General features: G+C 42.3%; 1 protein-coding gene across 1 annotated transcript in view; it reads right to left on the bottom strand.

The window, feature by feature from the left end:
- COL28A1 (collagen type XXVIII alpha 1 chain) overlaps nt 1-12,965 on the bottom strand; it is a 171,076-nt gene that overhangs the window by 56,913 nt on the left and 101,198 nt on the right. The window contains exons 26-27 of the mRNA XM_059171208.1: nt 7,564-7,632; nt 2,675-2,743 (exon numbers count right to left, since the gene is read on the bottom strand). Coding sequence (XP_059027191.1) covers nt 2,675-2,743; nt 7,564-7,632 — 138 coding nt within the window. The remainder of the gene's footprint in view (nt 1-2,674; nt 2,744-7,563; nt 7,633-12,965) is intronic.

Consider the following 12,965-nt stretch of genomic DNA (forward strand, 5'->3'; position numbering starts at 1 on the left):
AGAAACTGCAGGACACTCCTTGGTGCCCAAGGAGAGTGGGCTCATCATGTCCTCATGTTTCCCATGTATGGTCCCAGAGCTTCAGGAGAGGTGGGAAGAGAGGGTTGCCAGAAGGCCACCCTCTTCTGCTTGGAGAACCAGAAGAATACATGGGGTCACGGGAAGAGCAGCACCCACATTCCTTGCAGTCGTGCACATCCATTCCACAGATGGTAGACAGAGTGAGTCTTTTCTAATATCTGTCTGGTCATATCATCCTTCCCTGACTTTTAGTTGCTCTTGGGATTCAGATTACACTTATGACTTTGGCCTACTGTAAACCCAGTTTATTCTATGTGCCTCCCCTCCATACTCTCAGAGCTCAGAGTATGATTATCCTATAGTCTATAAATGCTATGACTAAATTCACGTCTCTTCATTCACCATTTTATATTGCATTTAGACTTTTTGCCTGACATAGACAGTGCTCAACCAGTATTGGTTGTTGATTGGTTGGTTAGTTGATGAGTGACGGTCTGAAGACACAATATTTGAGCAGCAAAGTTAGGCAAGTGCTGGAACATATCACTTCTGTGATTGTAGCCCAAGCCCTTATTTTCCCCAGGGTTGGGACAGCATGAGAGACAGGGCATGGATCAGACCCCAAGGTTAAAGGTCAACAGCAACAAGGCCTTCAATTAGAGACTTGGCAACCGACATACCAACAGATGTGTTTTACTAATTCGGATGGGTTTAGAAAGAGGTGGGAAATAGGTCAAGAAATGAACGTAAGAAATGACATTTCCCTCATCACTTATACTTAAGATGACTCAGAGGAACACCAACAACTAGATCTTTCAGTTCCCTTCCTTTTACAGCAGTGGTATGACCCAGGGTCAAGAAAATGAGGTGGCAGTCTTGAGTAAAATAGGTTTGCCCTCTGTTGACAGGATGCCAAGTGATCCAATAAGTCTAGAGAGGTTTTATGAGACAGCCTTGGTCAGGGCTCCCTGCCAAGTAGGATTGGGTCACAGCCCTCAGTGGAAGAAAAGATGATCTCATTTCTGCTCACCCTGGATATGTGACAGTTTTAATTTTGGCCCTCTCCCTGTCGTGGTAGGCTTCACCCCAGAATCTCCCTCAAGACAGACATTGAACATAGCGTACCCTGGGGGTGGGGAGGATCATAAAAAAAGGACAAGTGGTGAGGAGGGGAGGGCACCAGAGTCAGAGTTGGTGAGGATTAAGTGCCACCCATGGTGCTGCTTGTGGAATAAGGAAGATTTTCTCCTGATAATGAAAAGGACAACGCTGGCCCTGGATTGAACAGTTATGATAAGGAACTACCAGCACGTGTGAGTTGAGCTAATGGTGAAAAGACCGGTGGCCAAGCACGGGTTCATTGCCTTCACAGATTTATGCAAAGGCATCTATAGAATGTTACCATCTTTTAACTGTAGAATTTTAAGACTAAGCATGAGAGTAATGTTGTTTATAAGGAAGTGGTTTTTTTGCTGTATTTTCCAGAGCTGGTACATCAGCAACATGCTAACTGTCGGGCATTCCCTTGATCTTCAGCCCTACCGATGGGCAGCTGTTGTTCAGAAGACCAGCTGCGGAAGCCCTAGACGCTGTGTGGTAGAGGGAAAGCTCTAACACAAATTATATGACTTTTGCTCTTGACTAAGCTCACTCTCTAAGCAGGAAGAGGAACAGGTGATTTATTTTCAACACAGGATTTTTCACAATTATTATCTCAAGCTCCTACTGTCTCCTACTTCCTAGGACATTCTATTTGAAAAAGAATTGACTGTGAATGTTTCCACTTTTTAAGAGTCAATATCAATTATCTAGCAAATGAATTACTCTGTTTCGAAGCTTCCATGTGGTAAAAAAAAAACCATAAAAGTTTATTTGGGAGAAAATAGAAGGAGAATGAGCAAGTAAGAAATAAAAATTAAAAATCAATCAACACAAGAAATGTAGAAGAGGATATTGTTTGAGGTTGCCTAGGAGCCTTCAGATGCCATATTTTGTCTATAGTGGTCTGGGCCACCCCGGCAGTCCCTCACTGCTGGATGCGCTTATGGCTGTTGAGACAGGAAGAGTGAGGAACCCAGGGAGCTGTGAATTCCAGTGACACAGACTCAGCACCCAGAGCCGGAGTTCTCACCCTGGATGTGCAGGAGAATCACCTGGGGGCTTTCACCCGTATGGAACACCCACAGTGTTCAAGCGCTAGTGCTGGAGATTCGGATCTCATTTTTCTGGGGTAGGTCACCTGTATTATTCATAGTGCTCCCCAGGCAGTTCCACTGTGAGCTAAGACTAGAAAGCCCTGGGCTAAGAATGGAAGATACCTGCGAGGAAGGTGAGAGATGGAGACAGAGACAGGGAGCGAACACATAGCTGGGCATATGTTCTCCACTCGGCTCAGAGACCAGCAAGGATGACAAACCCACTGTAACCCCTAAATGTCTCACCAACCAATTTAGGTAATATCTCCTGTTTGTGAAACGAATACACTTAGAGCATTTTTACACTTCTGGATTGTGTCTCTAAGTACTGGAGGCAATTTTAACTGCTAAGCTCATATTAAATTTAAATTCATTTCAACGTAACCACGTTTGATATTATCCACAATCTCATCATTTTCATGAACTGAGATGTGACTCAAGCGATCGCATCCACTTACTTTAATTCCTTGTAATCCATAGCCAGGGGCACCCGGAGGGCCAGGCAAGCCTTTCTGCCCAATGTCTCCCTGTTGGAAGATGAAGAGAAATTGAAGAGAAGTATGAGAAGGTTTAGAAAGGAACAATGTATTACTGCTCTTGGCTTCCTCCTTACTTTGGTCAGATCAGGACCAACATCCATGTGCCCCATGAAGCTATATCGTATCTTATATAAAACAGTGTTTTCCCGGGGCGCCTGGGTGGCTCAGTGGATTAAGCCTCTGCCTTTGGCTCAGGTCATGATCTCAGGGTCCTGGGATTGAGCCCTGCATCGGGCTGTCTGCTCAGCAGGGAGCCTGCTTCCCCCTCTCTCTCTGCCCACCTCTCTGCCTACTTGTGATCTCTCTCTCTCTCTCTAAATAAATAAAATCTTTAAAAACAAACAAACAAACAAAAAAACCCAGTGTTTTCCCCCCAATTTTAAGCCACAGAACCCTTGCAAAAATATTATGCATAATCCAGATTCAGGTAAAAAGGCAAGGCAGAGCTGCTTGGCCTAAGCAGAAGCATTTGGTCCAGTATCCTTGTCTCTTTGGGCTCCTCTAGCTGCCCTACCACCAACCCCAAGAACACTAGGGCTGTGAAGACCGCTCACACATAATTCTGTGTAGCCTCTCCTATGTTTCTCCATTTCCATATGGAGAGCTATTCCCTGAGGTTGCAGTTAAAGATTCAGCAGAAAGGAAAATAGGTCAATGAAGCAAAAGTACCTCATTTCCCAGTATGTGTTTTCTACAACATCAGTGAACTCCATGCTTCTTGAGGAAAGACTTCTGTGGTCAAATGAGATTGGAAAGTGTTGTATACCATGTGTGTGCCTCTCCTTGGAGACCCCAAGTGCATACAGGCCTACCTTGTTTCCTGGCGCTTTCCTATTTGGCTCCCCACATACTGCTTTTTTACAGACTGAAGGTTTGTGGCCACGTTGTGTCAGGCAAGTCTAGCCATGCTATTTTTCCAATAGCATTTGCTCACTTTCTGTCCCCGTGTCACATTTTGGTAATGTTCACAATATTTCAGACTTTTTCGTTGTTCTTGTATTGCTTATGGTGATCTCTGATCAGTGATCTTTGATGGTACTATTATAATTGTTTTATGGCACCAAACTGTACCCATTTAAGATATCTAAGTTAATGATAAATGATAGTACTGTTCTGGTTGTTCCATCAGCCATTCCCCTATGTTCCATAGCATTCCCCTCTCTCCCTCCCTCCCCTCAGGCCTCCCTACACCCTTACACACAATAATACTGAAATAAGACCAATTAATAACCCTACAGTGTCCTCTAAGTGTTCAAGTGAAAGGAAGAGTCACATATCTCTCACTTTAAATTAAAAGCTAGAAGGGAGCCTGGGTGGCTCAGTGGGTTAAAGCCTCCGCCTTTGGCTCCGGCCATGATCTCAGGGTCCTGGGATGGAGCCCTGCATTGGGAATCTCTGCTCAGCAGGGAGCCTGCTTCCTCCTTTCTCTCTCTGCCTCCTTGTGATCTGTCTGTCAAATAAATAAATAAAAATCTTTTTAAAAATTAATTAATTAATTAAACGTGATTCAGCTTCGTGAGGAAGGCATGTCGAAAGCCAAGATAGGCCCAAAGGTAGGCCTCTTGCTCTGAACATTTAGCAAAATTGTGAATGCAAAGAAAAAGTTCTTGAAGGAAATGAAAAGTGCTCCTCTGGTGAACTCATGAGGTTTGAGAAAGCAGAACAGCCTCCCTGCTGACATGGAGAACGTTCTAGTGGTCTGGGCAGATCAAACCAGCCATAAATTTCCCGTATGCCAAAGCCTAATGCAGAGCAAGGCACTCTCTTAATTTTCTGGAGGCTGGGAGAGGTGAGGAAGCTGCAGAAGAAGGCTGGAAGCTAGCAGAATTTGGTTCACGAGGAAGGAAGTCCTCTTCGTAACGTGAAAGTACAAGGTGAACGGCAGGGGCTTCTGAAGCTGCAGCAAGGTGAACGGAAGGTCAAGCTCAGAGAGTAAGTGACCGGCGACTACGCTAAACAACAGACTTTCAGCGTAGATGAAACGGCCTTGGATTGGAAGAAGATGCCATCTAGGACTTTAATAGTTAGGAAGATAGTTAGGAAGTGGCTGGCTTCAAAGCTTTGAAGGACAGGCTGACCGTCTTGTGAGGGGCTGATGCAGATAGGGACTTAAGTCGAAGCCTGTGCTGATTTACCATCTCATAAATCCCGGGGCCCTTAAAAAGTGTGCAAAGTCTACTCTATGTTTTATAAATGAACAACAAAGCCTGATGGTAGCACCTCTGTTTACAGTATCGCTTACTGAATATTTTAAGTCCACTGTGGAGACCTGCTGCTCAGAAGATTGCTTTCAAAATATCGACAATGGGGGCGCCTGGGTGGCTCAGTGGGTTAAGCCACTGCCTTTGGCTCAGGTCATGATCCAAGGGTCCTGGGATGGAGTCCCGCATCTGGCTCTCTGCTCAGCAGGGAGCCTGCTTCCCTCTCTCTCTCTCTGCCTGCCTCTCTGCCTACTTGTGATTTCTCTCTGTCAAATAAATAAAATCTTAAAAAAAAAATATATCGACAGTGCACCTAGTAACTCAAGAGTTCTTGGTGGAAGAGGATGATGAGATGAACGTTTCCATGGCTGCTAAGCCAGCATCCATTCTGCAGCTCGTGGATCAAGGAGTAAATCTGACTTTCAAGTTCTTACTTAAGAAATACGTTTTGCAAGAAATGTGAAGATTCACTGAAAGGATAACAAAGGATTTAGAATTACATAAACTTAGTTGATAAAGCAGTGGCAGGGTTTGGGAGGAACGACTCCAATTTTGAAAAAAGTTTTATTCTGGGTAAAATGCTGTCAAACGCATGCCACAAAGAAATCGTTTGTGAAAGGAAAAGTCAACCAAGGTGGCAAACTTCATTGTGGTCTTATTGTCAGAAATTGCCACAGCCACCCCGACCTCCAACAACCACTCTTCATCGGTCAACAGCCATCAGCATGGAGGCAAGACCCTCCATCTGCAAAAAGATGGCAACTTGCCAAAAGCTCGGATGATGGTTAACATTTTTAGCAACAAAGAACTTTTAATGAAGATATAATCATTGGGTTTTTTTTTTTTTTAGACATAATGCTATTGCACCCTTAATAGACTAGAATATAATGGCAACATAACTTTTATATGCACTGCGAAATCAAAAAATTCATTGGACTCTCTTTATTGTGGTAGTCTTGATCTGAACCTACAATGTCTTCAACTATGCCCATGGAAATATATGAAAGCCTCTAAGAAGTCCCACAATAGAGAGATAAGCTTAACTTTTTTTATTCCAGAAGTTTGCTAATTAAATTTTGATGGAACAAGCTTTGAGAAATGCTGGATTCATAGAAGTTACTGTATAAGACAGCCTTTTTTTTTTCTTTCCACTACAGAAAAAGCTTTATTTTTTTCTAATTATTATTTTTTCTATTTATTTTTTCTAATTGAGGAACACCTGCTCATTGAAAAAAAAAAAATTAAGAACAGAAATAAAGAGGACAACAACAAAGAAAAAATAGACCCTTCTTTCCACCACCGAGTGATAATAACTATGAACATCTTGGGAGGATTTTTATCCATGTGAAGTGATCCAGAAAGTTAGGAATAAAAAGAAACCAACTGCCAAAATGAAGTCGATGGACAAAAAAAGATAAACTAAGAATCTTGGTAATTCTAGGATCCTCAGTAAAATCTTTGATTCATAAGGCCTTTGCCCTGCCCTCTCTGATGTGGGGCATTCCGGTCACAAACATAGGTATTTGAAATTTGAATTTGTAACATGTGGCTCATTGACACCTGTTCTCCCTATGAACATACCTGATACCTCTTCATTTTAGTTTTTGAACAAATCAAAGAATTATTTGTTGAGCACGTGAATCAAGGGTTAACACAGCTCTTCGACCTCTGCGCTTTTCCCACGTTGAGCTGGGGGCTCTAGGATGTGGAGTAGCATCTCTGGCCCCTTCCCACTAGATGCCAGCAGCACTCCTCCCCCTGCTGTGACACCCAGAAATGATTCCAGACATCGCCAAATGTCCCCCTAGGGCAAACCAGGGAGGACAAGGTCTCCCTCTTTGAAAAACCCTGGATTGTGAGAAGGAAAGGATGAATAACCACCAGATTGGAGACAACAAAAGAAAGGGAAATAGAGGGACGCCTGGGTGGCTCAGTTGGTTAAGCAGCTGCCTTCAGCTCAGGTCATGATCCCAGCGTCCTGGGATCGAGTCCCGCATCGGGCTCCTTGCTCGGCAGGGAGCCTGCTTCTCCCTCTGCCTCTGCCTGCCATTCTGTCTGCCTGTGCTTGCTCTCGCTCTCTCTTTCTCTCTGATAAATAAATAAAAAAAAAAAAAAAGAAAGAAAGAAAGAAAAGAAAGGGAAATAGAAACGAGAGCACAGGGAGTCTGAGGAAGTTTCTCTCACCTTCCATGGGGACAGTAAATCTAGACCCTGGCCCTGTGGCCCTGACAGAGTGTACTATGCACATTTGACACAACAGACAGATTAGCAGGCATTCTATTGAAGGGCCAGCTGAGGTCCCTCTGACTAGAGGGAAAATGTGCTCCTTAATGATGGCACAGCCTCTAAGAAAACTGGAAATATTTTGAGCATTTTGCAACCACTTTCTAAAGAGACACTTTCTAATTTCTTTGGGGGAAGTAAATGCCTTTACACCCTTAAACAATTTTCCTGAAAGCTACGTAATATGAGAAAATAAGCCTTCTCATCAGCACTCCAGAAAAAACAAGTCAACACTAAAATAAACATGTGCTAGGAAGTTAATGTTCACTCGTTTGGCACGGATGGTACCTGAACTTCACGCAGAGCACAGACTTAAAGACTCACCTTTGGCCCTTGGGTTCCTATGCCCCGAGGCCCAGAGGGGCCTGGGGGGCCTCTGACACCAGGCTCTCCCTGAAAAGACACAATAAATGACAAGTTACTGATCTGAGACAAACAACAAGAAAAAAATACCTTTATGTTGTATAGTTTATATAAAATGTTATATTTCATGTTAAAAATATTTTGTATAAACTTTCATATATCAAAATATATTTTAAAACCCAAATCCTTGAATTTGACTAAGATATTGAGCCCTTTTCTTGCAGATCACTTTCCTCTACTTGACAAAGGGAGTGTTATTACCTTTTGTTTTCATTTCTTATTGCCATTTAAGGAACCTTCCAGCCCACTGATACGGGTCCATTTCAAAGCAATCAAGTTAGTTAACTTTTGACAACCTCAATGTACTTTTTGATAACTCCCTTCCTGGAGTTTGGAGAAGTGCCGCCATTGTGAGTGGAGGGAGAAAGAAGAGAGGAGAATAAAAAGAAACCATTGAAAGCTGTAACCCCATCCTGAACTAGTTGCTTTTAGTATTTTATGCAACAAAAATTATGCTACTAGGGGTCAAGGATGAGCTTTGAGATATTTCTGCCCTAGAAGCAGTTGTGGTTACAGGACAAGTTCTATACAAGCTTTGCAGATCCCCTAAAGCCTTTTAGAACAGGCATCTAGCCCAGAAGAGTGGTGGGGCCTGATTAGGGCAGCTCAGGCCCTGTGGTTGGATCTGTGTGAGATGTGAACGAACAGAAATTACAATATCTTCATTAGCCGCCTTCTGTGTACCCAGAACTCTGCCCTGCATGTTCGTACAAGTTACTGGATGTAATTCAGTACTCATGACAACCCTGTGTTACAGCGATGACTAACTCATCTAACATTTCTGAACCTCAGTACATTCATCAGATATACACAAAATCACACTTAGGTTTCCTGAGGACGACAGGGAAGTAAGACAAAGAATACGAGTGTCTTGATCACAGTGTCTAGAGACTGTGATCGAGACACACAATCTATTGTATCGTTGACCACATAATATACAATACAATAGATTACATAAATACAATACAACATAAACACAGTTCAATAGATTTTACCCAGAACCATTCAATGTTTTACCAGAAATAATTGTCTTCTTTGCCTGGGTCCTGAGAAGCCTACCCCAGATAAAATGGCTCCCTCTTTTGTGCCATTGTGCCTATCTAGCTGAGGAGGCACTTGGGAAATATTAATGCCTCACCCCAGCTGTGTGTTGTTGTTGTTTTAAGGATTTATTTATTTGTTTTAGAGAAAGAAAGAGAGCAGGAGCGGGAGGGGCAGAGGGAAGAGAGAAACTCAAGCAGACTCCAGGCTGAGAACAGAACCCAATGTGGGGCTTAATCCCAGAACCCTAAGATCATGACCTAAGCTGAAACCAAGAGTCAGACGCTCATTGGACTGAGCCACTCAGGCCCCCCATCCCAGCTGATTTATTAAAGAAAAAACTAAAGTAAGTCTAAAGACTTACTTGTCAATAGCTGTGCTATTGACAAGCAGAACTAGGAGGATGTGGAGAAGGAAGAACGCTCGCAAGTTGTTGGTACAGCCACTTTGGAAAACAGTTTGGCAATTCCTTAAAAAGTTCAACATCAGGCGCCTGGGTGGCTCAGTGGATTAAAGCCTCTGCCTTTGGCTCAGGTCACGATCCCCAGGGTCCTGGGATCGAGGCCCCACATTGGGCTCTCTGCTCAGCAGGGAGCCTGCTTCCCCTCCTCTCTCTCTGCCTGCTGCTCTGCCTACTTGTGATCTCTGTCTGTCCAATAAATAAATAAAATCTTTAAAAATAAAAAAGTTCAACATCGATTTACTGTATAGTAGTAATTTCACTCCTGTACCCAAGGGTAATGAAAACATATGTCCACACAAAGACTTACATATGAATGCTCTTAGCAGAATTATTCATAATAGCTAAAAACTAGAAACAACCTAAATGCCTATCAACTATAAAAGGTGATATATTCAGCAATAAAAAGGAATGGACCACAGCTACAAGCTACATGCACGAACCTCAAAAACATTATTCTCAGTGGAAGAAGCCTGATCTATGAGACCACATACTATATTCCATTTGTATGAAATGTCCAGAAAAGGCAAATCTATAGAAACAGAAAATAAATCCATGATTGCCTGGGATGAGGAACAGGAACTAGGACAAGATTAACTGTAAATGGGCACAAGGGATTTTATTGGGGGGGAGAAAATGTTCTAAAACCGATTTATAGTAAGGCCTACAACTTGCTAAATTTCCTTTAAAAATCATTGAAACATATAATTGGAGTGTGTGAGTTCTAGGATATATAAAATATGTCTCAACAAAATTACAAAGAAAATAAAGAAGAAGAAGAGGAAGAAAGAAGCCAAAGCCAGCCAGGCTTTGAAGGTAAATCTCCCAAGCTCTTTGCCTGAGGTCCCGTTTCATTCATGTTCTGTTTGGAGCTAAATAGCTTCTAGATTGCAACAGTGCAAAATCATGGATTATAAGAAATTATGAAATTGTTTATCTAGCAAAACAGCCCATCCTCATTTAACTTTGCTTTTTACTTATAAATCCTAAAGAGAAAACAAGGCCTCAAAAGAAAAGGAAAAGATGTAAACTTCATTGCCAACTTAATGCTTCTTATCTCTAATTTCATAATTACCTATTTCCCTTGTGCCCGCAAGCCACTTTTATGATTTTGATCACCTGTCTCCATCTCTCCCTCATAGTCCACAGCTGCTTTTGTAAGTGCAGGTACTAATTATCTCCCTAACACCTCTCTCCTTCTGATTCCTGCCTTTGAGTGACCCCAAGTTTCTCCCCGCTGAAATGATCACTTATCAAGAGCTCCAAGTAGAGAACATGTTCCTGTTCATTTCTGTTGTCTCTCCTTTCTTGAGTCTCCTGACTCAAGATACGTACCTTCAGAGGGAGCATAAATTCACTGGGGGAGAGTCTCCAGTTATCCCTGACTGATTCACACACTTGCTTCATTTTGACGCCCACCAGCCAAACAGAACCCAGGTAAACATATTTCAATAGAGTCTACCGAGAACCATTTGATGTTTTGTCAAAAAGAATGCTTTGCCTGGTTACTGTGAACCCCACCCCAGATACAATGGCTCCCTCTTGTGTTGCTATTCACCTCGGCCCTTTCCTGATGAGGTTGGAAGCACAGGGCCCCCAACTGGACATGGTGGATGTGGCACAATGGGGAGTCCACAAGCCCACCTGGAAAGCCTTCTGCTAAGAAAATTAGGACCTGTATTTGAGCAGGTCTCTAAATCTGACAACCACAGGACATAGAAACGTGTCGACACCGTAGGAATAGCATCGACAAGACCCTCAAGGACAAGGAGCTCATCCACACAGAAAGCACAAGGGAAAAACAAAGAATGACTAACCTTTGCTTAAAAGAGATTTAAGAAGCATCTCAATCGAATGCAATGTGTGGACATCATTTGGAGCCCAATTCAGACAAGCCAACTGTAACAAATCTGTAAGACAAGCTGATAAATCTGAACACTGGATGTTTGATGATACTAAAGAATTACTAATGTTTTTTAAGTTTGCTAATGGTACTGCAGTTATGTTTTCTTAAAAAGAGCTTTTATATTTGAGAGATAAATGCTAACCCTTTGTATGGGAGATGTCTGGGATTTGCTTCGGAGGAACGCAGTGGAAGAAGGGGAAGATGATGGTGGAACAGGATTGACCCCACGGTGATATTAGCTCAAGTGTGATGGGTAAATAGGAGTTCATTTTACGAGTCTTTCTACTTCGACACATACATAATAATCTTCATGATAAAATGTTTGTAACAGTATTTTTTTTAGATCTGTGAATGACATCCAATAAAAACCTCACCAGTAAAGGTGAGGAAAGGCTGCCATGATGTTCACTGTTCATAAGGAGAAGAATACAAGATTTTAGAGATAGAAAGATTGGCAAAGGATGAAAGCACACAGATGGATTCAGTATCATTAGAACTTACGTATCTTTCACGCATTCTTGGTTATGTCCCAAATGTTACATACCTTTTAAAAATTTAGAATATGGAGACAGGGTAGGAGATTTTTTTATTGAGTAATATTTCTCTTAAGAAAGAATTCGACACTCTGTAATTCATGATATTGTGAAGATTTTAGTTAAAACTTCATTCTCTATTAGTATCAGTCATACTAATAAACACACACACATACACACACGCACCCACACACACACTGAGCCCAGGTGGGAAAGCAAGTGGGAAACACAGTTGAAATAAGTTGCGAGTGAATGTACTTCAAGCCAGCCTTGTCTGGGTTTATTAGTGCTGTTCATTCTCTCTCTTACTCAGTTTCCCTGAGTGTAGACCTTGTGGACTCCTGATTGCCCTTTCTGTCCTTGAACCTTGGCCAATGAACTTTGATAGCATGTTTCTCACATCATCTATGGTGCTACAGTGTTTCCCTCAAATAAGCTATCTTTATCCATATAATTGTTGACATATAGCTGTGTTTTATCTATCCAAATAATCTTTTATGATCTTTTGACCTAGGTAAATAGAATCTGATATATACATTTATTTACCTGATGGACTTTAAATCAAGTCTTAGCTTAACATACTCTGCAGACATTACAGTTGGTCTGTAACATAGTTTAGGGTTGTCCTTTGGTGTTTCTGTACCATACTTTTTTTTTTTTTTTTAAATAAAGATTTTATTTATTTGACAGACAGAGATCGCAAGTAGGCAGAGAGGCAGGCAGAGAGAGAGAGAGAGGGGGAAGCAGGCTCCCTGTTGAGCAGAGAGCCCCATGTGGGGCTCGATCCTAGGACCCTTGGATCATGACCTGAGCTGAAGGCAGAGACTTAACCCACTGAGCCACCCAGGTGCCCCATGTACCGTACTTTTTAATAGATGGGAATATCGAGTACTTAATGAGCTATGGGAATCCACAGAAATAGTGTCTCCCCATATGGTGTGGTCTTGAAGATGTATTCTGTCTTTGGTTCCTTTGGCCATGTGCCCCTAGAAGGCCACAACACCCAGTGAGGACCTACAAGAGGACCATGGACCAGACTCACTTCACCATTTGATAGCACCCGGTCTGCCACAATTCAGCACCAGTGGTACCTACGAAATACATTCACCATGACACTTTCAGACGTATGATTTTATTGTCAGTGGTTGGCATGACAATCGCAAATAAAAGGAATTACTACAGGCACTTGCACAGCTGGATTTAGCTTCCCATGCAAGAGCTGAGAGTTAACTGGAGCCTGCAGAGGGAGCCCTTGCATCAGGAGATAATAAACAGCCCTGAAAACTAATTCTGGAGTTGCCCTTTTGGACTATATCCACAAATTTTGTAAGACCACATAGCCTAAGTCCTACCTCTACCATCC

The sequence above is a fragment of the Mustela lutreola genome, chromosome 4 (assembly GCF_030435805.1).
Source record: "Mustela lutreola isolate mMusLut2 chromosome 4, mMusLut2.pri, whole genome shotgun sequence".
Lineage (NCBI taxonomy): Eukaryota > Metazoa > Chordata > Mammalia > Carnivora > Mustelidae > Mustela > Mustela lutreola.